Genomic DNA, 27,921 nt, shown 5'->3' with positions numbered 1-27,921 from the left:
GACACGACTAAAAAATGCAAAAAGAAAAAACTGAAAATAATAAAGACACATTTAATGATCTTCACTCAAACGAATCCATCTTTTCTTCTTTTTTGCACATTCCTCATTGCTTTAATGCCCTAAATTATATGTACAATATGTAAAACAACATTTCCTGTTAAAGCGTAGAGATAATGCACATAGAACGCCTGTTTATAATGGCTTCACTGACACTACTTTCCCTCCAATGGAAGTGTTTTCTCCATCTTTGGCCTGTGTGTGCGTTATTTCCACATGCCGTCAGTGTCTCCGTCTGTAGTTGGGCTCTGTTCTGTGGCCGTGTAATCAGTGGGAATGGCGTCTGTGGAAAAGAAGAAGAACAACAACACGCTCAGGGGGTTTTTGTGGGTCAACGTTGTGTTAGCGATGCTCACCGTTGCAGCGATACTTTAAGTTGGACCAGATGATGTTTTCCTGGGAGAAACAGAAGACGCCCAGACGTCCTCCTCTCATACTGGTGTCCAGTATCACCCCAGTGTCTGCCACCAGCTTAGAGCCCTCATAGAAACGAGCCCTGGTTTATAGGAAGTAGCGTTGGGGCCAATTACAATTATGACGTAATTATAACTGTAAAAATAAAAATCTTGCTGTCATAAACATAATTGAGTTTAGATAATTTCCCTAATTGTAATTGACATGTGAATTCTATTAAAAAAAAATGGGAAACTATGTTACAGTTCTATGGTTCACACATATGTAGTTAACAATTATTAAATATGTTTCATATCCTGTTTACTCATCACTTCTTATTGAGAATCATTTAAAAATAACTTAAATCTAGGGGTAAACTGACTCAAAAAAGGCTCAGACGCCCACATCAAAAACATTAATACCAATATTTTTCATTGATTAGGAAGCCTAACAAGGTCACTAATAGATGATATTTATTAGTTTATTTTACAGCTGATTTAATAAATGTTATAAGAGAAGTTAACACAAGAAGAAGACTATGTTTTAATTTCTGACTCATTAAACGTGATTAATTACAATAGAACTTTTGTAATTGAGAACATAATTTTAATTGAAAAAATAATTATTTTAATTTTAATTGTAAAAAAAAATGCTTGTCAACTTAATCATAATTGAGTTGTAATTGAACACTTAACGCTATTTAAAAATTGTAATTGACATTAAGTGTGTGTGTGTGTGTGTGTGTTTTATTGTTATGAATAATGCTGTGTTCCAGGACACTCAGAACGTCCTTGTTGTTTTGTGTATTTTTTATGTTGCTTCATGTGTTTTTGGATTAATTTTGTGTGTTTTTGTTGCTCTTGTGTGAGTTTTTGTGGTCGTGTGCAGTTTTTGGAGTCATTTTGTGTGTTTTCGTTAGTTTTAAAATGCTTTTCCATCATTTGTGTGTTTTTAGAATAATTTAGCATATGTACGTTGTACAATTAGATGGTGTGTGTGTGTGTGTGTGCGTGCGTGCGTGTGTACCTGATGTATCCAACCTGTGGCCTGTGCTGGAGGTACCAGCGATAGGAGACTTTATCCTTCCATCCTACGTTCCTGGGGTCTTTCCACAGCAGACGGACCTGCTCCGAGGTGTTCCCAGTGTGCCACAGAGAGTTCCTCATGTACTCACCAGGACCCGTCCTGGATTTCACCGCCTGTGCACGTGGAGAGCAGGGTTGGGGTCAATTATGATTGTAATCACGTCATTTATATTTAATTACAATTAATTATAACTGTAATTTAAAAAATCTGTATGGAAATTCTATAAAAACTAATTTCATTAAACACAAAACTCAGGAACTATGTTCTACGTTCTATAGCTTACACATGCATAGTTAACAATCAATAATAACAAACAATAATATTTATATGCTTAATAAAATATTTTCTATATATATAAATATAGGGGTATACTGACAGAAAAAAAGGCTCATACGCCCTAACCAAAAATATTAATACCAATATTTCCATGGATAAGGAAGCCTAACAAGGTAAACAATAGGTGTAAAACTAATTAGATGATAAATAATATTTTTAGTGTATTTTACAGCTGATTTAAGACCTGAGTCAAACTGACCCGTTATCATAAGAGATGCTAACAGAAAGCTAACACAAGAGCAGTGATACGTTTAATGGGGTTATTTATGAAAGATTCAGTTATTGTGATTAAATGAATTTGAACTTTAGTAATTAAGAACGTAATTGTAATTGACTTTCAGGGGGAAAATAATCATTGTAATTTTAATTGTAATGCCGGCCATTGTAATTGTAACCCACCTAAAAGTTACTGTTATTTGATGTGTTAAGTATTCAGCATTTATAAATACATATTTAAGTTTTCAGTAAATCATTAACAAAGTACAAGTTTTCTATGTCAGTGTGTCAGTGTTTATATATTTGTGACAATTTTTAGATTTTTTTTTACGACACTTTACAGCAGTTGACAGACACTTGAGGGCAAACTCTGCTGGGTGGGAGTGTGACTGTGGGGTTTTCCACGTGCACTGTGGAGGGAGGTTGAGTGATAGTCAGCTTTCTTTAAAACTAAGGAGAAAAAAAAGATCAAAACCTGGGATTTTTGTCGTGGTGTCTGAAACTTTGTACTTGTCATGATAAGTAAGCTCATATATATTGTTTTCTGTAACTTTCTATTCTGTTAAAGATGTTAAATATTATTGTAAAGCCATAGTGAATGTTCCGATATTTTTCTGCAATACTGAACTCAGCATCAAACCTGTCAAGTTTTGGATTTGAAAATAAGGGAAATTTTCTGGCGCCCACTACGAGCCGTCCCACCCGCCCAACCAAGCTCCAGTATCCCTTATATTTTAAGACAAGTGTACAAGAAATGTAAAATACCCACTTATCAACCACTTACTAAACACAATTATGTGATTAGAATCTGGTAGGTCAACCTTAATTGACATTGAAATGCTGTGAACATTCCTACTAGGGCTGGTGATATAGACCAAAACTCATATATCAATATATTTCTCAAAATGGTGATATATGATATAAATCTTAGATCATTTTATCAAATAAAGTCTGACCAGAAAAACAATTCTGGGTTAAATTTGCTGATGCAAAATGCAAATGCTACATAGAGACATTTATTAACAAACAGCTGATCAATATGTGACACTCATTAATCATCTAACTGATCTTTACATGTTGTTCTGAGAAGTAAAAGCAGCGACTCCTAAAACTAGTATTTTGTTACATAATAATAACCCTATTATAAATATATATATATATATATATATATATATATATATATATGAAATAATATAGTTTTCTATATCGCCAAAATAGAAAACTCGATACATCTTGAATCTCGATATATCGCCCAGCCCTAATTCCTAAATTATAAAACAGCCTAAATAAAAACATAAATGTGTATATGAAGCACATGTGTTTATTTAATATACTTAGTGTTTATATACAAGTCAACACGTTGCATATATACTGTTAATTTCACATTGCTTGTCTTTAAGTTCGACATTAACATTTTATTTTTATTACATATTTTCTTTTAATTTCTCATGCTCACTCATGTGGTTCTCTGGTATTCACTAATGACTTATTAGACACGTTTATTACAGACTTTACATTCTTTAACACTTTTTAAAACAGTGTATATTTGTGGCGCTTGTGATTGGAAGATTTTTCATGGTGACGTTAAAATCTCAGTTATTAATTTAACAGAACGTGTAACTGTGTCACATCCTGATGGTCTTTATGAAGATAAACTCTATGTCACATTTTACAACATATTTACACCAGTTCTTTGTTTTTTTTCACCAGAACGTCTTCATTCATTCATCATCTCTTTTCTGAGTTGTTTCCAGGTTTATTGCCGCTGTCAGCACTAATCTCGCGAGAATTGCCACCCAGTCTACTTCAGGTGGCAGTTCTCGTGAGGCTACTGACGGCGTTCAGTTTAGTAAGACATCTTTTAATAATTATTATATTAAAATACGGGATATTTACGGGAAAATACTAATACGGGAAGATGGCGGGAAAGAGGGGTAAAATACGGGAGTTTCCCGGCCAAAACGGGATACATGACAGGTATGATCAGGAATAGTCTGAATGTCGTTCAATGTCGTGGCTGTAGAGTTGACAATCGTTTCGGATTCTCAGTGCTTCAGTAGGACTTGGATTTCATGTCTCCTACACCTAGTAAGATCTTTCCAACACCTGTGACTCAGAAAACCACTCCTAAAAACTAGGGATGTAACGACTCACTCAACTCCCGATACGATTCGATTCACAATACTGAGTTCACGATACGATTCTCTCACGATTTATTTTACAAAAGGGACTGTACACAAATGACTGAAAAATATTCCTTTATTTTTTTTGTGAAAATACTGTATTATTTTCCTTTTATTTTTCATTGTCAAAAGAATCCCTTGATAAACTATTCAAAACAATGCAATTTAACTAAAAATCTTGAATGAAATAAATAAAGGAATAATACAAATGAAGAAGAAGCCTATTCATTTAAATTCAGTTCTGTAGTAAACAATGCAAAACTGCATAATTGTTCTTTTTCTTTTTAAAAGTGCAACTGAAAATGTATTTTGTGCCTTAACAATTGGACTTTAAAAAAAAAAAAAAACAGTCATTTCACTGTATTTACATCAGATATTTGTTTGGACCAGCAGATGGCGCTGGTAACCCAGTGGTCTGTTGGCATGAAGAAATTCTTGCAGTGAAGAAGAGATGCTTTGCACTAGCAGACAGAGCTAATAGAAAAACGTGACTTTTACAGATATTCTTTCGGTGCTAAAAGGGTAAGGAATCATTTATGAACATGTTTAAGAGTAGAAGGCGGCCAGAAAGAAAGTAGTAGCAGATTCCGCCCGCCGCCAACACTTTTAAACAAGAGAAGGATAAATATATATATATATATATATATATATATATATATATACATATACATATATATATATAAATATATATATATATATACATATACATATATATATATAAATATATATATATATATATATATATATATATATATATATATATATATATATATATATATATACATATACATATATATATATATATATATATATATATAAAGCACCCTCCGCTGTTTTAAAAAAGTACTGCGATGAAATTTTCAGAATATCGATGTGAACCGTGATACCTATGAATCGATTTTTAACTGCCTTAAGATTAATCGTTACATCCCTACTAAAAACTGGTTTCTTTTCAACATTTTTTTTTTGGACTGAGTTAAAGTTGTGCACAGCAAAAAGGGACTAAAGCTGCAGCGTATTTATTTATTTTTTCTGGCCAGTGTTTATTTTATTTTTGTTTTGGGGAATTAATTGTGATGTTGTTAATGCAAAAACTTGTGAAAATTGTTAAACTATAATTTTGGTATAACAACCTAAGCAGTTTGTGTCTGTGCATCTGTGTGAAGTCATTCATTTTCTACAGCCAAAGACTAATTTGTTTATGTTTTTTTTTTTTTTTTTTTTTTTCCCTGAACCAGGACATCATTTAATGTAAGTGGTGATTCCAGACCTTGAGTTCAAATTTTCACAAAATTTGTTTAGAACCGGTTACATAATCATAATTGAGTTGTCATTGAATATGGATAATTGGAGATGTAATTTTAATTGAAAAATGACCCCAACGCTGAGTGAGAGCCATGTTGGACCAAAAGAAAAACAACAGACAAAGGATTTGGGAAGTCGGGCATAGTTGTGACGTTTGTGCCTAGCAACATCCGTCGCCATATTTGTTTGCAAGTAAAACAACGTTAACAACGTATTAACTCTCGTTGTAACGGAAGAGGTATGTATTATATCATCCCAAAAGAAAGAAACGCATTTTTTTCTTCATAGGACGGATGGAAATGGGTAAAAACTGGTCTCTAAAAACGTCTCATTCTTACGTGTGCTCTACATTTCATAACGAGTAAGTGAACAGTTAAGAACTGAAATGAGAATTTTAGGGGCATCTCAGTGGCTTTAGTTTTAATTCTAGATGGTAATATGTTGTATTTATATCCATTGTAAAGTACACTGTGATTAATGGTATGTGAAGTACTAATCTAGTACTCAAGTGAAATATAGATACTTGAATAAAAAATAACAAAAAAACCCATGGCTTATGTTGTCTGTACTCATTAATGTACGCATTAAAATAAAAATTAAAAATAAAATAAAAATGTAAATAAAACTCGTGCCCCTCCCCCGCTTCCAGCTCCGGCAAACAGCTGAGAGATAACTGCGTGTCAATGGATGTGCTACAGAGGGAAATTTCTTTTAGTATTTCTTGCATTTTCCCCCCAAAAATGTAGGTAACATTTATTTGAGTTTGCTATAGAATGGTATGAGCCAGGAAAAAACATGATCCCCTCCTTTAAGAACTTGTAGAAAACTGGTACATAGAAATTAATTGAATATGTTTTATTAACGCCTGGAGAATTTAGCGCTCAATATAGATAAAATTTGTAAAAAAAAATAAATAATTAAAACTACCAAAATTGTACGTCTTTTTACATCGTGACGTCATCTTGGAAGGTCTTCAAAGTAACGCGCTCATTTTTAAAATGTAAGGAGTAGAAAGTACAAATATTTGTTTAAAAAAGTAAGTAGTAAAAGTAAAAAGTACTTAAAGTAAAAGTACAGATACCAGAAAAAACAACTTAAGTACAGGAACAAAGTATTTTTGGACTTTACGTGATATTTCATAAAAGCAAACAAAAAAACTGAATAGATTTAGCGTTATTTTAAAGATTTTTTGAAGCAGCAATCGTGTCCAGACAGTCGCACCACATGATCATTTAACATTCCGGGATATAAATCCCTCTTGTATTGAAATACAGTAGTCCCTCGCTATATCGCGGTTCGCCTTTCGGGGATTTTTTTATAGTGCAATTATGGATGCATTTTTTTTTTTACAGCGCATGAACGCGCATTGTGCTCTGTGTCCTGATTGGCTAATTCTGCGTTCATTCACCAGCGACACATCCAACTTGTTGAGTTTCACTGTCTGCTGAAGCGAGGAGCTGTGCTCCTTTTTCCCCTCTCATAAGCATAAACCACCAGTGAAAAAAGCCCGTGTGATTAGCGGCTAATGCTATGCTAGCTCAGCGCTAAAGAGAGAACTTTTACCACCTCCTCGCTGATTCTCCTCCACGCCTAGTCCGGTCCTGGTTATAAAGGCCGTGTCATACAGCTCCAGGTGGTCACACACAGCTACTACTCCATGGTTGAATGGTTGAACAGACCGGTGTCCGTGTTGACGGCCTGACGTCATCGTCAACAAAGACTCTGATTGTGTTCGGAAACAAAGTCTGATCGCTAGCAGTGTGACTCTGAAGCGCTGTATGTTTGAAAACAGGTTTTATGTTTTAAAATCTACGAAGTTTTGAACTTTGAGAGTGTTTAAACAAGAGAGAAATGTTCATTCCTGTCTGAGAAAAGTGTATAAAGTGTGTGATGAGGGGTTTTACAGCCTTAAAACATGTATAATAATAGTAAAAAAATAAAGCTGACGACTTCGTGGATTTTGCCTATTGCAGGTTGTTTTTAGAACGTAACCCCCGCGATAAATGAGGGACTACTGTATAGACGTTTCTGTCATCGGACGAGTCGTTTACTTTATTTACTACTGCTACCGCTATTTATTTTTCTACTACCGCTAACGTCATCAGTGACGTAAGCCCGACTTCCTGAATGAGCAGAACCAAACCTTCAGCTGAATCCCCGGCTCGGCCACGGCTCTGAACGGCGCCGCCTGCCAGTACGTCTGCTCCGTCTGTTTCCACATCACCACGTAGAAGGAGGAGGAGTCCTGGTAGCCGAAGATGAAGCCGACGTAGTCGTCGTCTGTCACCGTGTTCACGTGGAACGTTCCCTCAAAGTCCACTCCGCTGAAAGCTTTGTACCCTACGGACGGGAGACAAACCAAACGCACCAATGGGTGAAGGACACAAAGGGAAATCATCTGCAGGGGTTTTTACTCACCCACAGCTAAGCCGGGGTCAGAGTTCATGGTCTGCACGATCTCCATTCCCTGTCATCAAACACACAAACTCACTATCAAATAATAACGCACTCATTCCTCAGAAACGCTTCTGTTTTTTGTGAATAGGAAACCAGTGACATGCACGTCAGATCTTTGCTGAGTGCAGAAGGTTTTCTTACCACAACAAAAGCTTCTCAATTTGTCAAAGAAATTAAGATTAAGATTAAGATTAAATCGGGCTTTCGCCTTTAATTGGCCATGTAATGTTAGTACATTATTGGAATTTGTCTTCTGCACTTAACCCATCCCTGAGGAGCAGTCGGCAGCCATTTTGCGGCGCCTGGGGAGCAGTTCGGGGTTAAGGGACTTGCTCAACATCCCACAGTGACGGCCCCGGTGAGGCTTGAACCGGCAACCCTCCGATTACAAGCCCAGCGTCCTTAACCACTAGGCCACCACTCCAAATACAGATATATCAAATCATTTTGTGTTTTAGGAGTCATTCTGTGTATTATTGTTTGTCATTTTGTCTATCATTGTTGTTGTTTTGTGTGTTCTTGGATGAATTTAGTTTATTTTTGTTGTTTTGAGTATTTTTCTTGTACTCTTTGGTAACACTTTACTTGAAGTTTTATACCTAAGGCTGACATTACTCTGTTATTATCTGTCATTAGCATGAATAAGGTGTCATGAAGACTGTTATTAAGTGTCGTTGGCTATGTTTTTGGGGTTAGGTGGAGGGATTTAGTGGGGTTAGGGGTTAGTGTAACAAACGACTCTTAATGACAGCCTTCATCACACCATGTCCATGCTAATAACAGGTCTTATGTCATAATAATAATGACAGTGTAATGTAATAGTCTATACAATTTCAAGTAAAGTGTTACCTACTTTTGTATATTTTTGGAGATATCCTCTATATATGTATTGTCCTCATGGGTTTTTAGTATATTTTTTATATTCTTATGTGTGCTTTTGTGAATTTTTGTTGAAACTGTGTTTTTTGGAGTTGTTTTGTGTATTTTACTTTATGGTTTTGCATGTCTGGAGTCATTTTGCTGTTTTTGAAATAATGTATTTTTGTTGTCATTGTGTATTTCTGAAGTTGTTTAATTTAAAAAACATTTTTGTAATTGTTGCTTTTTTTTGTGTTTTTTTAATTTTTATTATTTAGTTGTTTTGCCGTCTACTAACGCCCAGTGTGAGCCGGAGATAGACACCGGTCGACCCTCGCGACCCTGAAAAACAAGAACAAGAAGGTCTGAAAATGAATGAATGCTGTTTTTTTTTGTGTTTTGTGTTTTGTGGTGTTGTTGTTCATTTATTGTATTTTTCTCATTTTGTATGTCTGGAGACATTATGTGTGTTGCCGTTTTGTGAAGTTATTTTGTGTATTTTTTTGGTAAATCTGTTTGTTTTGTTGTCTTTCTGTGTGGTTTTGTTGTCTTTCTGTGTGGTTTTGTTGTTTTTTGTTGTCTTTTCTGTGTTTTTGTTGGCTTTTTGTGTATTATGTTCACTTTGTGAATTATTTCTTAAATCTGTTTATTTTGTTGTCTTTATGTGTGTTTTTGCTGTTTTTTTGTTTTGTTTTTTTTAGCTTTGTGTGTTTTATTAGCTTTGTGTGTGTGTTTTTCTGTCTTTATGTATTTTTATTGTCTTTTTGTGTGTTTTTATTGTATTTTTGTGTATTATGTCCCCACTATTGTCTTTTTGTGTATTATGTTCTTATTGTTGTCTTTTTGTGTGTTTTTATTGTCTTTTTGTGTATTACGTTCCTATTGTTGTCTTTTTGTGTGTTTTTATTGTCTTTTTGTGCGACCGTGGCTCAGGTGGTAGTGGGTCGTCCTCTGATCGAGAGGTTGGGGGTTCGATCCCAGTACCTGACTATGTGTCGAAGTGTCCTTGGGCAAGACACTGAACCCTAAGTTGCTCCCAGCGGTCGACTAGCGCCTTGCATGGCAGTCCTGTCCCATTGGTGTGTGAATGTGAGAGTGAATGGGTGAATGAGCTGATATGTAAAGCGCTTTGAGACTGCTTCAGTGTGGTGATAAAGCGCTATATAAATCAAGTCCATTTACCGTTTATTGTTGTCTTTTTGTGTTTTTATTGTCTTTTTGTGTATTATGTTCCTATTGTTGTCTTTTTGTGTGTTTTTATTGTCTTTTTGTGTATTATGTTCTTATTGTTGTCTTTTTGTGTGTTTTTATTGTCTTTTTGTGTATTATGTTCTTATTGTTGTCTTTTTGTGTGTTTTTATTGTCTTTTTGTGTATTATGTTCCTATTGTTGTCTTTTTGTGTGTTTTTATTGTCTTTTTGTGTATTATGTTCTTATTGTTGTCTTTTTGTGTGTTATGTCCCTATTGTTGTCTTTTTGTGGGGCCTCCAGTTGCCCGTGTGTGCTTCACCTGGTTGAGGACGACCCAGTGAGGATCGATCTGTGAGTCTCCCTCTGGGTCCAGCACTACGGTCTGATAGGCTCTGAAGTCGGTCAGGGTGATCTCAGCGTTCTCAGGGCAGTGGTCGATTGGATCCAGGATGTTGTCTTTGTCAAAGTCTCCTTCACACGCGTCTCCCACGCCGTCCTCTGAAAAACAGTTGAACGTTGCAGTGAATCATTCCACAGAGACGAGGCGAGACACTCACGGTCAGAATCCCACTGGTCTGGGTTGGAAACTATTCTGCAGTTGTCGTCTTTATCCAGGATGCCGTCGTTATCGTCATCATCATCACATTCATCTCCCTACCAAAAGAAGGAGGAGGCTCAGCACAAACAGAAACATCAGTGTGATTCATTAGTGAGGATGAGATAGTAACCGTTCCATCTTTGTCCGTGTCCAACTGTGCAGAGTTGATCACTGTGGGACAGTTGTCCTTTGTGTCCTGGTGTCCATCACCGTCACTGGAAAACAAATGAAATACTGCACAGCAGACATTGGCAAAGGGCCTCCAAAATAAACACAAAATAACTGAAAAATACATGAAAAAATAAATATGGCAAGACAAACAGCAAAAGAAATGCACAAAATGACAATAAAAATACAATAAATGGCAGCAAAAACACAAAAAATGACACAAAAAAACAGGAAATGACTACAGAAACATACGAAATGGCAACAAAGAAACACTCTGTTTCTTGTGTTAATGCACTGATTGGTCATTACTAGTGAGGACGTAGGAAACCTTCACAAAGTTCCTGAGATGTATGCTTGTACTTTTATAATTTATAACATTTAAACTTTTTGAGTTTTGGACAGCTCGTTAAGCTGGAGTGCAGCTGCTCCAGTTTTTACCTCCAAACCATTCAACCTTTAACATGTTCAGCTAATACGTTCAACACAATTCAACCTTTTTCAATCATATTGCTAATGTTAGGGTATTGCTAAGTTGATGCTTAGCTAATGATAGGTTAATGCTATAGACCAATGCCACATGACCTCACAGGTCACGTGATGTACGGCCCTCGGCCATGTTGGAAGAACAAGCCACCGTGTGGATTTGAAACCATAGACTGTACACAGTGTGTGGGTGTTGTACGGGACATTCCTGCTGATCAGACCCACTTTCTCCTTGTACCGACTTCTCTCAGCTTCTGGTAAAGTGTCAACATAATCCTTAGCCTCCGACCTATTGAGGCCAAATGGAGACGACCTTCAACAATTGTTTAGCATATGGGCTGCTTTCAATGAGTCAAAAAATAACACTATTATTCAAGTAAACACACCCACGCAGGTGCATCCGTATAGGGCCGTCATCTTCCAAGATGGCGCTGGGTCAATGTACCGTGACGTCAGTCATAAGGGTCTATTGCTTGGCTAATGCTAAGTTAGTGTTGATGCTAGGTTAATGCTAACGCTCATGCTAGGTTAGTGCTAATGATAGGCGAATACTATTAATAAACTAATGTTAGGCTATTGCACAGCTAATGCTAATGCTAAATTAGTCTTAATGCCAGGCTGATGCTATTGCTAGGCTAATGTTAATGCTAGATTAATGTAAATGCTAGGCTAATGCTATTGCTTGGTTAATGCTATTGCTTGGTTAATGCTATTGCTTGGTTAATGCTAATTATAGGCTAATGCAAACATTAGGGTAATGCTAAAATTAGTTAATGCTAATGTTAGCTAATGCTATACTAAGAGTTAGGGTTCTTCTTATATCGGCTTTCCGGCAGGCTGTACACTGTATAGTGTAATGCTGCCCTCCACTGTTATTCTTCTTCTTCTTCTTCTTGAGGTTTTAAGGTGGTTTTAGTGCATTACTGCCACCCACTGGAGGACGAACTACCGCTTCCGCCTCCACTGTTCTGACAAATTTGGAACTTTGCAATATTTACCTTCCTTATTTTCTAACCCTAACCTAACCCTTCTTTTAAGGGGCGTCGCTTGCACTGTACCCGCAGCTGCAGTTGGATATACTTGAATGCTAATGCTAATGCACGGGCCAACACCTGCATAATATTCTAGTTCTAAACGTTTACATAAATATTGGTCATGTAACCCTCAGATCAGATCTAATCACGTTAGTGATCAAAGTGGTCCATCTCTGCTGCATCTCAGACCTACGTGTCAAAGTTATCATCACACATGTCCCCCACGAGGTCGTCGTCTGAGTCCGACTGCAGAGAGAGAGAGGAGGGGCGGGGTCAAAGCTGAGTCAGCAGGACATCCAATCAGGCTGGTGGTCTCACCTGGTTTGGGTTGAAGACATTAGGGCAGCTGTCACAGGCGTCCCCCACCCTGTCCTTGTCTTTGTCCCCCTGCCCCGGGTTGGGGACCCTCGGGCAGTTGTCCACAGGGTTTTTCAAGCCTGGAAACAAAGAGTTATGAGCAGATGGCTCATATATAGAACAGGTTTCAGGCAAAGGTGGAACAGTTTCCAGTGGGTTTCAGTGTCTGCCAGAGAATCCTTTGGAAAAACACTTTGGAGAAGTCAGACATGAGCAAGCGTTCAGCAATGAGAGGAAAACGGCCCCTAAAGCCAGTCCAATCATCCAACACAACATAAGAGATCACAAGCTAAAGAAACAGCAATAATACCCACTGAAGTGTTTGTCACAATAAAAATAAGAAATACATTTGCATAATTAAAGAAGTCAACTAAAATCCTTCTGGGACTAGAAACATTAAGTAAAATGTTCAGAAAGTCACCTGTCAGAATCAGATTTATGAAAATAAAAGAAATACTTAAATTTGAGAATAGGATGAAATATTTTGACTTTAACAAGCATTCATTTGAAATAAAACTGAATGAGAAAATCAAAAGTATGCATGGATTTAATTTGTCCTGCATATTTTTTTACTGTTCAAAAGTTTTTCTTTTTGTAGCTTCAGTAAATGTTTAATAATGTAGTTATATTTAGATTAAATATCATCCCAGAAAAGAGTAAATATGCAGGGGAACAAAATGTGTATTTGATGAACATTTGCATTCATATTTATATTTTCCATTCTCTGTTTGCTGTGATCACATTGTGGTCCAACCTGAGTCTTACCGTCTCCGTCCATGTCGTCGTCACACTCGTCCCCTAAGCCGTCCTGATCCGTGTCTCTCTGGGACGGGTTTTCAATCATTTTGCAGTTGTCGCAGGCGTCGCCAAAAAGATCCTTATCGCTGTTTTTCTGCTGCACGTTAGGAATCAGCAAGCAGTTATCCTGAAACACAAGCACAAATTCTATTATTATTATTATTATTATTAATAATAATAATGATAACTTACTGTAAATACATGTTTTCGTGCACCTAAATATTTAGGTTTACTATCAGCAACACATCACCTAAATTTACCATTTGGATTAAAATTGATTTAAATTTACCATTTAGATTTAAATCTATTTCCTTATTACATTTAAATTTAACATTAGCATTTAAATGTAAAACTTAGACTCAAATTTAACATTAAGATTAAAATTTTACTTAAATATTTTTGATGTAATAATAGCATTTAGATTTAAATGTAACATTTATTTTAAAATTTAGATTTCAGTTTAACATATACATTTTACATTTAGATTTAAATTTAACATTCAGATCGAATTTCTTAATCTAATTTAATCTAATTTAAATCTTGAAAATGTATTTGCACTTAAATTTAACATTTAAAATTAACATTTAGATTTAAATTTAAATGTTGAATTTGAAATTTAGATTTAAATTCAAATGCTATGTTTAAAATTTGATTTAAATGAAAGATAAATTATGATAAATTATTAATTATAATTTAGAATCAAATGTATTTAAATTTATCATTTGTATTTAAATTAATCATTTAATATTTCAATTTAGTTTTTGAATTCAAATTTCATGTTTACATTTAAATACATTGCATTTAAATTACATATATTTTTACATATAAATATATTGTTGACAATTACATGTAATATTAGCTAAATATGAAAAAGTAATGTTTTTACATTCAGCTCTCCATACAGTAATAATAACATTCACTAATAAAAGCCACTTTATTTTTAGTGTCTTATTAGTTTCTTGCAACATTGTTATTGTGACTAATGTGAACATGTGTTTTTGAGCTACACATGAAGATGACTGATACATTGTGATGTAAAAACATGATGAAAACCAATAGTTGTATGGTGTGCTGAATGTAAAAACTCGGTTTCTTTTTCATAACTAACAGATTTAGCTAATTTTTCTTTCATTTGAGACATAAATTCATGTAAAACAGCATGTTTTATGTCATTGTTAACAATGTGTACACATAAAAAATAAATCTAAATGTAAATTTTAAATCTACATGTTAATGTAAATCTAAATGTTAAATTTATATCTAAATGTTAAATCGGTCGCCAAGTGAAAAGCTAAATGTTTAGAAATTATGTGAAGTGGGCAGGTCAGCACCTGTCAATCATGAGGCCCCGCTCACACTCCACACACCCCACCACTTACTGAGCCGCAGTTGATCGACAGGCTCTGGCCAGCCCACTTTGTATAATATCTAAATATTTAGCTTTACATTTGGTGACCGAATTAACATTTATATTTAACATTTTGCTTTAGATTCAACACTTAGATTTAGATTTAACATTTAGATTGAACTTTTACATTTAGATTTAACATTAACATTTAGATTTATTTTTCATGTTTACACATTTCTAACAATGATATGTAACATGCTGTTTTACATAAATTTGTCTCAAATGACAGAAAAGTGAGCTAAATATTCAAAACATGTCGGCTATGAAACAGTGGCTGAGGTTTTACATTCGGCAGCCCATATAGTTGATCATATTTAGTTTGCATGCTTCTTTTAAAGGCTTATCTACTGAGGTGTCACTGAAATGATGTCACCTACGTCGTCATTACGAATGCCATCATTATCTGCGTCATTATCACAGGCGTCTCCCACTCCATCCCTGTCTGCGTCCTCTTGGCCGGAGTTGGGCACAAACACACAGTTGTCCTGTAAACGATGAATGAAGGAGCGTCTGTCACAGAGTGACACAGACAAGAGGGCAGAGATGCAGAGGTGAGCACCTGTAAACAGCTTCTCTCGCTGCATTGGAGCTTCACATCAGGATAACCATCAATGTCTGTGTCCTTTCCACACACGTAGCCACTGCCGGCCCAGCCAACACCACACTGACATCACAGACAGAGATGGAAGAAACATTAGAGCAGGCAGCAGGCAACGGGGCCCCCAAATCAACTGCACCGAAGGACTCAAAAATACACAAAACCAGAGGAAAAAACCCAAAAAGCACACAAAACGGCAACAAAAAAGACAAAAAATGACAACAAAAACACACAAAATTGGAGAAGAAAACCAATGAAGCACAAAAAAAGTCCATAAAAACACACAAAATCATTCCAAAAACACACAAAATGAAAGTTAAAGCCCAAAAAGACAAAATGTGAGGAAAAAAACCAATGAAGCACAGACAGTAAAATGTCAATAAAAACCCACAAAATGACAACAAAACCACAGAAAATGACAGAAAAATAACAATAATAGACATAATAGCAAAAAAAAACACAAAACGGCAACAAAAAATGCAAAAAATGGCTCCAAAAACACAGAAAATGACAGCAAAAAAAACACATAACTGCAAAAAACACAAAACTGAAACAAAAAACCCACAAAATGACAAAATTAACAAATTAACAAAAACAAAAATAAAAATTAAACCACAAAACTACAACAAAAAGCATAAAATTATTACAAAAATGCAGAAGACAGTAACATAAACACTCAAAATTACTTCATGACAACAAAACAAAAAAAGAAAATATATCAAAATTATAGGAAACAAAACAAAAACACAAACTGTTAATGCTCTGATCGGTCGTTATTCTGAATGTTGATCATGTGACCCTCAGATCAGATACAGTCAGAGTTGGGATCAATTCACAATTATACTTGTAAGTGTATTTGACAAAATCTGTTGCAATCATGATTGGGTGTATAAAAACGCCAAAATATAAATATGGAACAATTTTGGATTTTTTTTTTTCTGAGATAAGGCTGTCATAAGACCCTAAAAACTACAGTTCAAATATGATGAGCACAACTTAAACTGGGGTGAAAATGTAATCAGTATTTGGTTTACACATACGTAGTGAACAATCAGTAAAATATGTCATATCAAGTTTATCTGTCAGTTCTCTTAAAGATCATTTTAATATTAAAATGAAATCCACACCAAAAACATTATTACCAATATTTTCATGGATAACAAGGAAACCAAGAGATGAAAAACAAAGTGAATGATAGATCTCTTTTTTTAAGTGTAAAAAATGTTGGTCCCCATAATCATAATTGAGTTGTAATTGAACGTGAATAATTGAAGACGTAATTATAATTGACAAATGTAATTGACCCTAACCCTGGATACAGTCCCATCATGTTTGTGGCCTCGCTGTGATAAAGGTTAATGATTTAGACTCAGTTGTTCTACTTGTGGTTGAGTCCTACCAAACAGCTGATGCTTCCATCTCTCTCCACCACACACTCAGCGTGGGCGTTACAGGGATTAGGTTTTCCATTGGGACACAGTCTGCTTCCCTGGCAGCCTGTCACTTGGTCGCCTGTGAAGCCGGCTTTGCACTCGCCACATTGGAAGGATCCCTGTGAGCACAGCACCAAGTCAGGAACACACACACATGCTGCTACAAAACATCATAAAACACGCACAACAGCAACAAAAAAAGATAAAAATGAGTCCAATAACACAAAAACATGACTCCAAATAACACTAAACTGCAACAGAAACACAACAAAATGACAGAAAAACAAACAGAATAACAAAAAGACACAAAATGACTCTAAACTACAATAAATTAAACACACAAAAATTAAAACAAACACTGTGTCTGTTATGCTGCTCTTCACACCGAAAGCGTCTTCTGCAGCACCGGACGCAACTGCCGTACGAAATGTATCGCAGGGTCCGCAGGATCAAAAAATGTCCCCATTCGCTTTATACGTATGAAGCAGCAGCTGTGCGCATGCATGTGAGTGAGACGGAGCACAGAGGGGAGGGGGAGGGGGATAAAGGCAAAAATCGCCTACCCTACCTTTAAGTCCAGTTTTAACACGTTCAAAAATGACATCTTTGTTTTGTTCCACCTCAGATGTAAGGATGCCGATTTTCATCTTAAAAAAGCTTTGTTTCTTTTTTGACCTCAGTGGGCGGGGCCTCCGAAAACAGGAGGGCTCAACAAGTTAAAGATGACCAAATTCAGCCGCCAGATTTATCAACGCTGGGATTGGTCAGATACGAATGTTTCATAAATCATACGTTGGTCCTGTCGTACGAGCAAATGTGAACTCAAATTTACACCCGTTGTCACGCAAGGTTGATAAATGACAGTCAGTGACACCACAAACACACATAATGACACCACAAACACACCAAATAACTTCACAAACACCAAATAACTCCACAAACACACCAAATAACCTCACAAACACACCAATGACTTCACAAACACACTAAATAACTCCACAAACACACCAATGACTTCACAAACACACCAAATAACCTCACAAACACACCAAATAACCTCACAAACACACCAAATAACTTCACAAACACACCAAATAACTCCACAAACACACCAATGACTTCACAAACACACCAAATAACCTCACAAACACACCAATAACCTCACAAACACACCAATAACTTCACAAACACCAAATAACTTCACAAACACACCAAATAACTTCACAAACACACCAAATAACTCCACAAACACACCAATGACTTCACAAACACACCAAATAACTCCACAAACACACCAAATAACTCCACAAACACACCAAATAACTCCAAAAACACACCAATGACTTCACAAACACACCAAATAACTCCACAAACACACCAATGACTTCACAAACACACCAAATAACTCCAAAAACACACCAATGACTTCACAAACACACCAAATAACTCCACAAACACACCAATAACTTCACAAACACCAAATAACCTCACAAACACACCAAATAACTTCACAAACACACCAAATAACTCCACAAACACACCAATGACTTCACAAACACCAAATAACCTCACAAACACACCAATAACTTCACAAACACCAAATAACTTCACAAACACACCAAATAACTTCACAAACACACCAATGACTTCACAAACACCAAATAACCTCACAAACACACCAATAACTTCACAAACACCAAATAACTTCACAAACACACCAAATAACTTCACAAACACACCAAATAACTCCAAAAACACACCAATGACTTCACAAACACACCAAATAACTCCAAAAACACACCAATGACTTCACAAACACCAAATAACTCCACAAACACACCAAATAACTCCACAAACACACCAATGACTTCACAAACACACCAAATAACTCCACAAACACACCAAATAACTCCACAAACACACCAAATAACTCCAAAAACACACCAATGACTTCACAAACACACCAAATAACTCCACAAACACACCAATAACTTCACAAACACCAAATAACCTCACAAACACACCAATAACTTCACAAACACCAAATAACCTCACAAACACACCAAATAACCTCACAAACACACCAAATGATTCCACAAATGCACACACAGTGTCCTGCTGTTGGACTGCTCAGTAAAGGTCTCACCATGGTGTTGTAGCAGTAGGAGTTTGGAGTGCAGCCGCCATTGTCCGGTGGACTCAAACACTCATCCAAGTCATCACACACCTGAGGAGGAAGGATGTTATTGAAATAATTTCAAAAGAAATAAATGACGTCTCAGCTCTCCATCACGTGTCGTACCTGCTTGTTAGTTTGAGCGTAAGACACGCCCACTCCAGTCAGCTCTGGTCCCGTGTATCCTAATGGACATTTGTCACAACGGAAACCAGGAGCCGTGTTGACACATCGCACACCAGGAAAACATGGATTAAACTTGCACTGAAACACACAACATGTGTCGACAGATTAATGCACGGTCACTTCCTGTTTACACAACGCAGAGCGTACCTCGTCCACATCATCGCAGTGCACTCCGTCTCCAGTTAAGCCATCAGGGCAGGGGGCGCAGCTGAAGCCCCCCGTCTCCAAGGGGACACACATGCTCTGTCTGAAACACGTCCCCGCCGGGCACGACGTTTGAGCCCCCAGGGGCACTTTGATCACCCCGGGGCCTGGACCTGGGTTGGGGTTGGGGTTAGAGTTGGGGTTAGGGTTGGTCGGGCTGCCTCCGAGACCTGGGACACCCAAACAGGAGCAGAAAGATTCACATAAACTCCCCATGGAAGGGAAGGACTCTCTACAGGGTTCACTGCTTACCACAGGCCAGACACTCGGCTATAGTGTTCCTCAGGAAGGTCGTCTCTTTAATCTGAGATAAAAGAAAGAAAGTACGTTTACTTTACCTTCTACTCAAGAAGAAGATTTTAGGCAGGCAAACAAGTTTCAACTTTAATGTGCCCTAACTTGGACTTTAATGTATAAATGATATAAAAACCACATTTTTAATGAACTTGGGGAAATTCTGTTGAATAATAGATTTTGGGAAAATCTATATTTCTTTAAATCTATATTTCTTTCCACAATTTGAGATAAAAAAATGTCTACCATAATGTTATATAAGAATGAGAATACTGTGAGCCCTCCAAATATAGTATAGTTTCATTGAATGTGTGTATTTTGAGGCACTGAAATATCTACAACTGAATTATTTGGTCATTCACACAATGTTTCATGTTTTCTGTCATTTTTCTTTCTCCTAAGGGACACACTGGGTGCTGTAAATGGCCACATTTGGCTCCTGGGCCATGATTTTGAAACATGTGGTCTATTCTATTAGAGTGGCAAGGCCAATGCTGCATTCCAGGCAACTCTGAACTCAGGGTTTTCTGACCTCCTACTTGGAAACGTGACTTGGAACGCCACCAGATGTTGGAGCTCCCACTTGGTAAATGGTAAATGGACTTGATTTTATATAGCGCTTTATCACCACTGAAACAGTCTCAAAGCGCTTTACACATCAGCTCATTCACCCAATCACTCTCACATTCACACACCAGTGGGACAGGACTGCCATGCAAGGTGCTAGTCGACCACTGGGAGCAACTTAGGGTTCAGTGTCTTGCCCAAGGACACTTCGACACATAGTCAGGTACTGGGATCGAACCCCCAACCTCTCGATCAGAGGACGACCCACTACCACCTGAGCCACGGTCGCCCTCGAGTCGGGGGTAAAATTTACCCCAACTTCTTCTGGAATCAGTTCTCTGACGTCGCACAATAATGGCACCAGTGAAGAAACCCGTTAGTAGTAAAACATTGATTAAAAGCCTTAAAAATCAGGAAATAAAATACACTTAGAATTGGAGATTACAGTGACAGTAATAGTCTATATTTATATCATTCATTCATTTTCAAATTTAAATTTAAATTGAAAATGCTTCTTTAACGTGTTGCAGATAAGATTTTGGATTTATCTGAAATATTACAAAAATAGTGAAATTGTACTAATTTGACATGTTTTACGATTAGTTAAAAAGTTGTTAGTTAGTGGCTAGTTAATAGGAACATAAAGATTTCCCATGAAATGTAATGAAAATGAAACAATTGCATGATTTAAGAAAAAAACATGTTGCACTTTGAAACATTTCTTACCTTTTTAAGTTACTGCTAGTTTTTCTTATTATCTTACCCTTTAATTAAAGTGAAAATGTTAAAATGTTGTATTTAAGAAGTGTATATCAAACCAGTAGCCCTTCAGATTATTCAGTACCTTTGAAGTAACTCCCAGTTTCAGAAAGGTTGGTGACCCCTGGTTTACGTCAATCAACTTTCAAGGCCTTGTTGCTGAAATGTGCTAAATTATGTTAGCTTGTGTGGCCAATTAAATAAAAAGCTATTCTGAAAAATTACAGTTTAAATAACACACAACCCACACACACACACACACACATACGGCCCTCTGTCGAATTGTGTGGGGCCCCAAAGTACACACACTAAATTGTTCTAAAAACACACAAAATGATGGAAAAACATTTCAGAAATAACAAAAACAAACAAAATGACACGGCATCAAACACGACCACAAAAATACACAAAAGAGCAAAAAAAAACATGTAAAAAAACAAAAAAAAAAACACAACAAACCAGATAAAAAATACACAAAACAACAGGGACGGTCCAAGTTCTGAGCGGATTTGAACGCAGCATTATCCATCACAATAACACACACACACACACACACACACACACACACACACACACACACACACACACACACACACACACACACACACACACACACACACACACACACACGGCCCTCATATCCACACGCTAAATTATTCTAAAAACTTGTAAAATGGCTCCGAAAACCACACAACGATCACAAAAACGCACAAAAGAGCAACAATAACACAAAATTAATCCAAAAATTGTGAAAAATACACAAAACAACTAGGACGTTCCAAGTTCTGAGCGGGCCTGGAACCCAGCATTATCAATCACAATAACACACAAAAGTGTACGTTTCGTGTGAAAAACCATGAAAAACTTCTTGAATCACATCCAATCAAATCATTTCAATAATCCAAATTATGGGATGGGATTTTATGGGATGAGTAGCTGAGTTCTCACCTGCTGATGGAGCAGCTGCTTCATCTCAGCCATCATGCTCTTCAGCTGGTCCATGGTGGTGTGGTCTCTCGTCACATGGCCTCCCTGCACACCTGAGGAGGGGGTTCAGGTCCCACTGATCAGCTGTGCTTCCTGATGCGAGCGTGCACGTGCAGCATGATTCTCACCCAACAGCTGCAGGGATTCAGGCGAGTCTATGTTGCAGTCCTGCAGAGTGGCAACGTTGTCTATGGTGTCCTCAATCACCAGCTTCAGATCCGTCAGTTCATCCTTAGAGAAATATCACAGCTGATCACACTGATCAATTACTGTGGGATCATCAATTACTGTAGATATCTGCTGCTGGTGTCTCTGCTCTCTTTAGGGTTGGGGTCAATTATAAATTGCATAATTGCGTAATTGATAATTAATTACAATTATTGAGTAATTATAGTTGGAATTGTAATTTTAAAAGTCTGCTGCTGTTGTAATCATAACTGAATTGTATTTGTAATTAAATGCAAACCTGGTGAACCATGTTATAGTTCTATTTCTTACACATACATTGTTAACAATCAATAAAATATGCTTCATATCAACTTTTCCTACAACCTGTTCTCTTCAGGATCATTTATCATCTAAAAAATAAAATAAAAATGAAATCAAGGAATATACTGACAGAAAAAAAGGCTCAGACGCCAACACCAAAAACATTAATACCAATATTTTCCTGATAAGGAAGCCTAACAAGGTAACAAAGAGATGAGAAACAAATTAGATGATAGATAACATGTGTGGGTGTATTTTGTAGTTGATTTAGGACATGAGGTAAAACTAAGAGATTCTAACAGAAAGCTAACACAAGAAGAAGCTCACGTTTTATGTCATCGGCTCAATTGTAATGGAACTTTAGTAATTGAGAATGTGATTGTAATTGACTTTCAGGGGGAAGAAATAATTGAAATTTTACTTATAACTGGAAAACATGCTGGTCACTGTGATCATAATTGAACATGGATAATTGATGACGTAATTGTAATTGAAAAATGTAATTGATCCCAACCCTACTCTCACCCGCCCACCCGCCTGCAGGGTCCTCAGGGCCACTTTGTTGGAACCAGCAGGAAGTGACCCGAACGCAGCGGGCAGATCGTCTAAAGTGTGAGCCAGAACACAGTCCACGTAGATGTTGAGACGAGGGGGGCCTCGCTGAAGCCCGGATCCATGGAGTATGACATGGTGGTCACGCCCATCTGCCAGGGAACCGTGGATGAAGCTGGTCGTGCTGAACCTGCCATCGCTCTTCATGTAGCGGACAGTCACTGCAGAGTGAGGACACGACGAAGGAGTGAGAGTCTGACACCAACCAATCACATGAAGGCGCTTTAGCTCTCATTTAAAGGGGACATATCATGCTAAGTCCACTTTTTGGTTGTATATTTAGAGTGTTTAGAAGTACAGAAAAAATCAAATTAGTCTCTTCAGGTGCTCCGTTGATATCTTTATGTTCTGTTTTGCTCATATTTTTCAATCTGTTTCGATGTTTCTATTCTCTATTACGTTTTTTGAACAATAACGTCACAGTATTTGCAGCGGAACTGCCAAATTAGGACATCAACTCCAGGTCCAACACTTCGAGCAATCCGCCATTTTTATTTCTCGCTTTTATTTTGTAGTCCAAGCTCAATGATGCCGAAGTTACGAAAGGATAAGTCCAACTGTTCGGTTGTTGGATGTAGTAACCCACACGCTTCATTACACCGTCTCCCAGCATCAGAACCTTTTCAAAGTGCCTGGTTGAGTTTTATTTTTTCTCGCTCCGCCGGGTCAGACTCTGGCTGGAACATGTAAGGCTGGATGGACAAGTCTTCTGTTGTTGACATTTTGTAAATAACGTGTGAATAAAAAGTTTATGCGCCGCTACATAGCCATATCTCTTCTATCAAACTACAAAAATGGCCGAGCACGTTCGGATCTCATCCAAATTCACGCAAGCTTCGGTATTTAACAATTCTGACGTGAGTGTACGCTACGGTCAGTTCTAACGTCAGGTTTGACCTTGTGTACGCAAATCTAAGTGTGTGTATTTGTGGTACAACACATCAAAATCTGACTGAGACTGAAAATAAAGTATTCTCAGCTGTCATTTAAGCATAAGCAGACAAACATTCAGGCCTAATAAACACAGATGGGACAACATTTAGTCATTTCTTTTAACGCGTTATTTATTGCCTAAAGCGTGCGGATAACTAAGGCCAGTATAAATGCCATATCCATGCGTGTCTCCAGGATCTCTGTTGTGAAGTTACTTGCAGCGCACACAGGGGGGCAGACTTCACCTGCTCGGTAGCTGATTCCTTTCCACAGAGCGTTGACATTAGCTCCTAAGTCCAATTTTCACACGTTCAGAAAGCACATATTTGTATTGCTCCACCCCAGATGTGAGGATGCCAGTTTTCATCTTGGAAATGCTTCTTTTCTTGTTGGACCTCAGTGGGCGGAGCCTCCAAAAACAGGAGGGCATAACAAGTTATTATCGATCGAATTCAGCCGCCGCATTCATCAACACCCAATCATTGGTGTGCTGTGATTGGTCAAATACGAATGTTTGATGAATCACACGTTGGTCCTGTCGTATGACACAATGTGCGCACAGATTTGCACCCGTTTTCACTCAAGGTTGATAAATGAGAGCCATTGAGATTATTTCACTGACAGTATCCAGAATATCTTGATTATGCGCATGGCTCCTGGAGTAGTTAAGACACGCCCAGTCACTCTCTAACAGCAGCCTACTGGCTACTAGCTAACTAGCTACTCATTGCTCACTAAACCTGTTTATTCACAATTCTGTCAATCCAACCTACTCACCACAGATTGCAGAGCCCACCTAATAGAAGGGGCGTTGCCAACAGCGCTGGTTCATGACGTAACAAGCCACCAAAACGTCACAAACCTTCATTCTCAGCCAATAGCAAAATTTGGTTATAATAGCTGGGTTTCCACCCATTGAGGGCAGTCACTCTTACATATTTACGACAAAATACACCAAATTTAAAGTGTAACTAAACCTCAGGGTTTTTGCTGATCTGACACTAAGCAATTTAAAAAATTGCCTTGATTATGGGCGGGGCCCCTGGAGCAATTAAGACACGCCCAGTCTATACTATAAAATCTCCAAACAACAAGCTATAATATGCTAACTAGCTACTCAAAACTCAATACCTCCCTATTCACAATTCTCTCAGTTCCACCTACTCACCAGATTGTAGAGCCCACAGGTGCTAGGTTTTATAAAAGGGGCGGGGCTAACAGTGCTTGTTTGTGACGCATGATGGTCCCAAAACGTCACAGAATTTTGTTCTCAGCCAATAGCAAAATGAGATTGTAATAGCAGGGTTTGAACAAATAGAGGGCAGTCATTCTGACATTTTACAACAAAATACGCCAAATTGAAATACTTTGAGTAAAATGTTGAGAGTTGGATCAGGAACAATTAACATAAGTTTTCAGCAGAAAAAAAATGGTCGTGCGGTTTAGTTACTCTTTAAATATCAGAATCACAATCAGAATCAGAGAAAACTTCATTTATCCCCGAGGGGTAATTAGAAACCCCTGATATTTTGACAATAATGTCAACAGTTTGACAAGACTGAAATGACAACCCTTTTTGATACCTATACATTTGTTATTTATCAGACAAAACGTGTCTTTAGTTACTTTATGACGGTAAAGCAATAAGATGCACGTATCAGTCTCTCCATCTCGACTTCAGCGACTCTTAAATTTATATCCTTTTTTTTCCCTCAATCTAATTTATGGGAATTGTATAGAATGTATAGGTGATGATTATTTTTAATGATGATATATTTTCAGTGTAACTTTACCTTTGAACAAAATCATCCTATGATCCGAATGGTAAGATCTAGCAGGCCGGATTTGGCCTACGGGCCTTGAGTTTGACACCCATGTTTTAGATGATCATTCCAAAGCTGAATTATAAAACTGTCATTAGCTATTGTCATTTATATTAACTTTTAGCCTCTAATACTCATAATATCACCTCTTTATTCAGTATGTGGGAGCCGCCATTTTGCAGATTTTAGCCAATCGGTGTTCACACATCATGTTGTCTTTGTATTTCTGCTACTATAGAGTGTATGGGGTTAGTGATCCCACCTTTGCTGAGCTTGGGCTGCACACTCAGCTCCAGGTACTTGGTGTTGTCTTTGGGGTTGATGATGCTGTACAGGGAGGAGGGGCCTTTACTCTGGAGCCTGAAAGACGACAGCAGGAACGCTTCATCCCGTCCTTTGTTTTTTAGGCTTCCTTGAAGTAAATCTGGCAGGCAGTCCGGAGACACCAGCAGTTCGTACACTAACAGGAGACGATATAGTTAGAAACGACTGGAAATGCTCTGTAGTATTAGTTTGAAAAGGCATCACAACAAGAGGCCCGACATAAACACAAGCATTAGAGACATAATTAAGTGATCTTGTTTTGTAAATTTTTCCTGTGATTTTAGGATATTTATGTTGTTTCATGTATTTTTTAGTCATTTTGTATATTTTTGTTGCAATTTGGTGCATTTTCTGAGTAATTTTGTGTGTGTGTTTTTGGAATCTGTGTGTTTTTGTTGTTGTTTTATGTGTTTTTGGAGTCACTTGTGTGTTTTGTTGTGATTTTTTGAGTTTACGTTGCAGTTTTGTGTTTTTTGTTGTCATTTTGTGTGTGTGTTTTTACTCATTGTGTGTGTTTTTGTTGCTGTTTTGTGTTTTTGTAAATAGAAATGTTGGTGCTTCTGTTGTTTTCATTTTGTACGTGCGTGTGTGTGTGTGTGTGTGTGTTTATTGAGTTATGTGCTGTGTTTAACAGAGTAGCGGGAAAAGCAGTAAACTCTTTCCACTGACATGCAGAAACACACTAGAGAGAGAGAGAAGTTTGGCAGACACACACGATAATGGATATTTTACTGGAAAAACTTGCAAAAGCTTCCACTCAAACTCTTTATTATGTGATTTAACCTTTATATTAAGCCTTTGCGTGTTAAACTACTAAAACAGTCATTTCACATGCATGCAGAGTGACTCAGTGTAAATATGTCAGATAAAAACTGACATATTTCATCAGCATAATTTTGTATTTTTTGCAGTGTTCTTTCTAACTCACAGTAAGTGCAAATAAAATCTATATGACTCAATTACAATTGCTTTTTACATAGTATACAAAAATGCTCTGATGGAGTAAACTAATTAAACTAATTTACCTCAATGATCAGTTGAGAAAGAACGAGTATGCATAATAATAAATACAATATAATAATAAAAATACATAAATACTACAATAATACATACAAATAAAATAAATACAAAATATATAAAAATAATAAATCATGCACAATGTAAAAGGAATTTCAGAAAATTTGCAAATAAACTTCCAGATTGCATTCTGACAGGACTTACCAATGCCTTGGGCGGTGACAGTGAGCAGCAGCTGCAGAAGCTGCAGCAGGGAGAGAGAACCTGCAAACCTCATGGATGCACTCACCCACTGGACAGCACAGTCTCAGAGGTGTCCACAGACTTATTGTCCACAGACCTATTGTCCACAGACAGAGTTTGAAGGAAAAGGGGGTGTGTCCATGTGGGTGTTTAACAGCCAGGGGAGTGTCCCTTCAGAGGCTGTGGTCCCTGAGGATGTTCTGGTGCTGCCTTCTCACGTTTGGTAGAAACAGTAGAAAAAATGAGTCACAGCATCTGGAAAAACAAAGAAGTTCAGACTATAAATGAAATTAAGACAGAAATGTATCTCCTAGAACTTTGCAACACTTTCCCGACACTACAAAATAT

At 37.2% G+C, this 27,921-nt stretch overlaps 1 protein-coding gene across 1 annotated transcript; it reads right to left on the bottom strand.

The window, feature by feature from the left end:
- Positions 1-31: 31 nt before the first annotated feature.
- On the bottom strand, positions 32-27,776 carry thbs4a (thrombospondin 4a). The gene is made up of 23 exons (XM_028458579.1): positions 27,535-27,776; positions 26,252-26,449; positions 23,147-23,394; positions 22,261-22,363; positions 22,094-22,185; positions 19,778-19,829; positions 19,469-19,695; positions 19,262-19,399; positions 19,106-19,186; positions 16,926-17,078; positions 15,488-15,592; positions 15,306-15,413; positions 13,488-13,647; positions 12,684-12,802; positions 12,559-12,611; positions 10,811-10,895; positions 10,640-10,736; positions 10,402-10,580; positions 7,995-8,043; positions 7,720-7,916; positions 1,477-1,649; positions 414-553; positions 32-340 (listed from the first exon to the last, which is right to left on the bottom strand). The coding sequence occupies exons 1-23, from the start codon at positions 27,605-27,607 to the stop codon at positions 264-266; spliced, it is 2,907 nt and encodes a 968-aa protein (XP_028314380.1). The 5' UTR covers positions 27,608-27,776; the 3' UTR covers positions 32-263.
- Between the last annotated feature and the right edge of the window lie 145 nt (positions 27,777-27,921).

This window comes from Gouania willdenowi, chromosome 9 (genome assembly GCF_900634775.1).
Source record: "Gouania willdenowi chromosome 9, fGouWil2.1, whole genome shotgun sequence".
Taxonomy (NCBI): Eukaryota; Metazoa; Chordata; class Actinopteri; order Blenniiformes; family Gobiesocidae; genus Gouania; species Gouania willdenowi.
Note: the sequence above shows the minus strand (reverse complement) of the source record. Positions and strands in the feature narration are given on the sequence as shown.

Bases quoted from the DNA above. Each gene is read 5' to 3' on its own strand.
- thbs4a (XM_028458579.1), bottom strand. From the start codon at position 27,607: ATGAGGTTTGCAGGTTCTCTCTCCCTGCTGCAGCTTCTGCAGCTGCTG. The intron at 15,414-15,487 runs GTGCTCACCTCT...CATCGTTTACAG, and splicing joins GCGAGAGAAGCTGTTTACAG to GACAACTGTGTGTTTGTGCC. The intron at 7,917-7,994 runs GTGAGTAAAAAC...TCCCGTCCGTAG, and splicing joins TGACCCCGGCTTAGCTGTGG to GGTACAAAGCTTTCAGCGGA.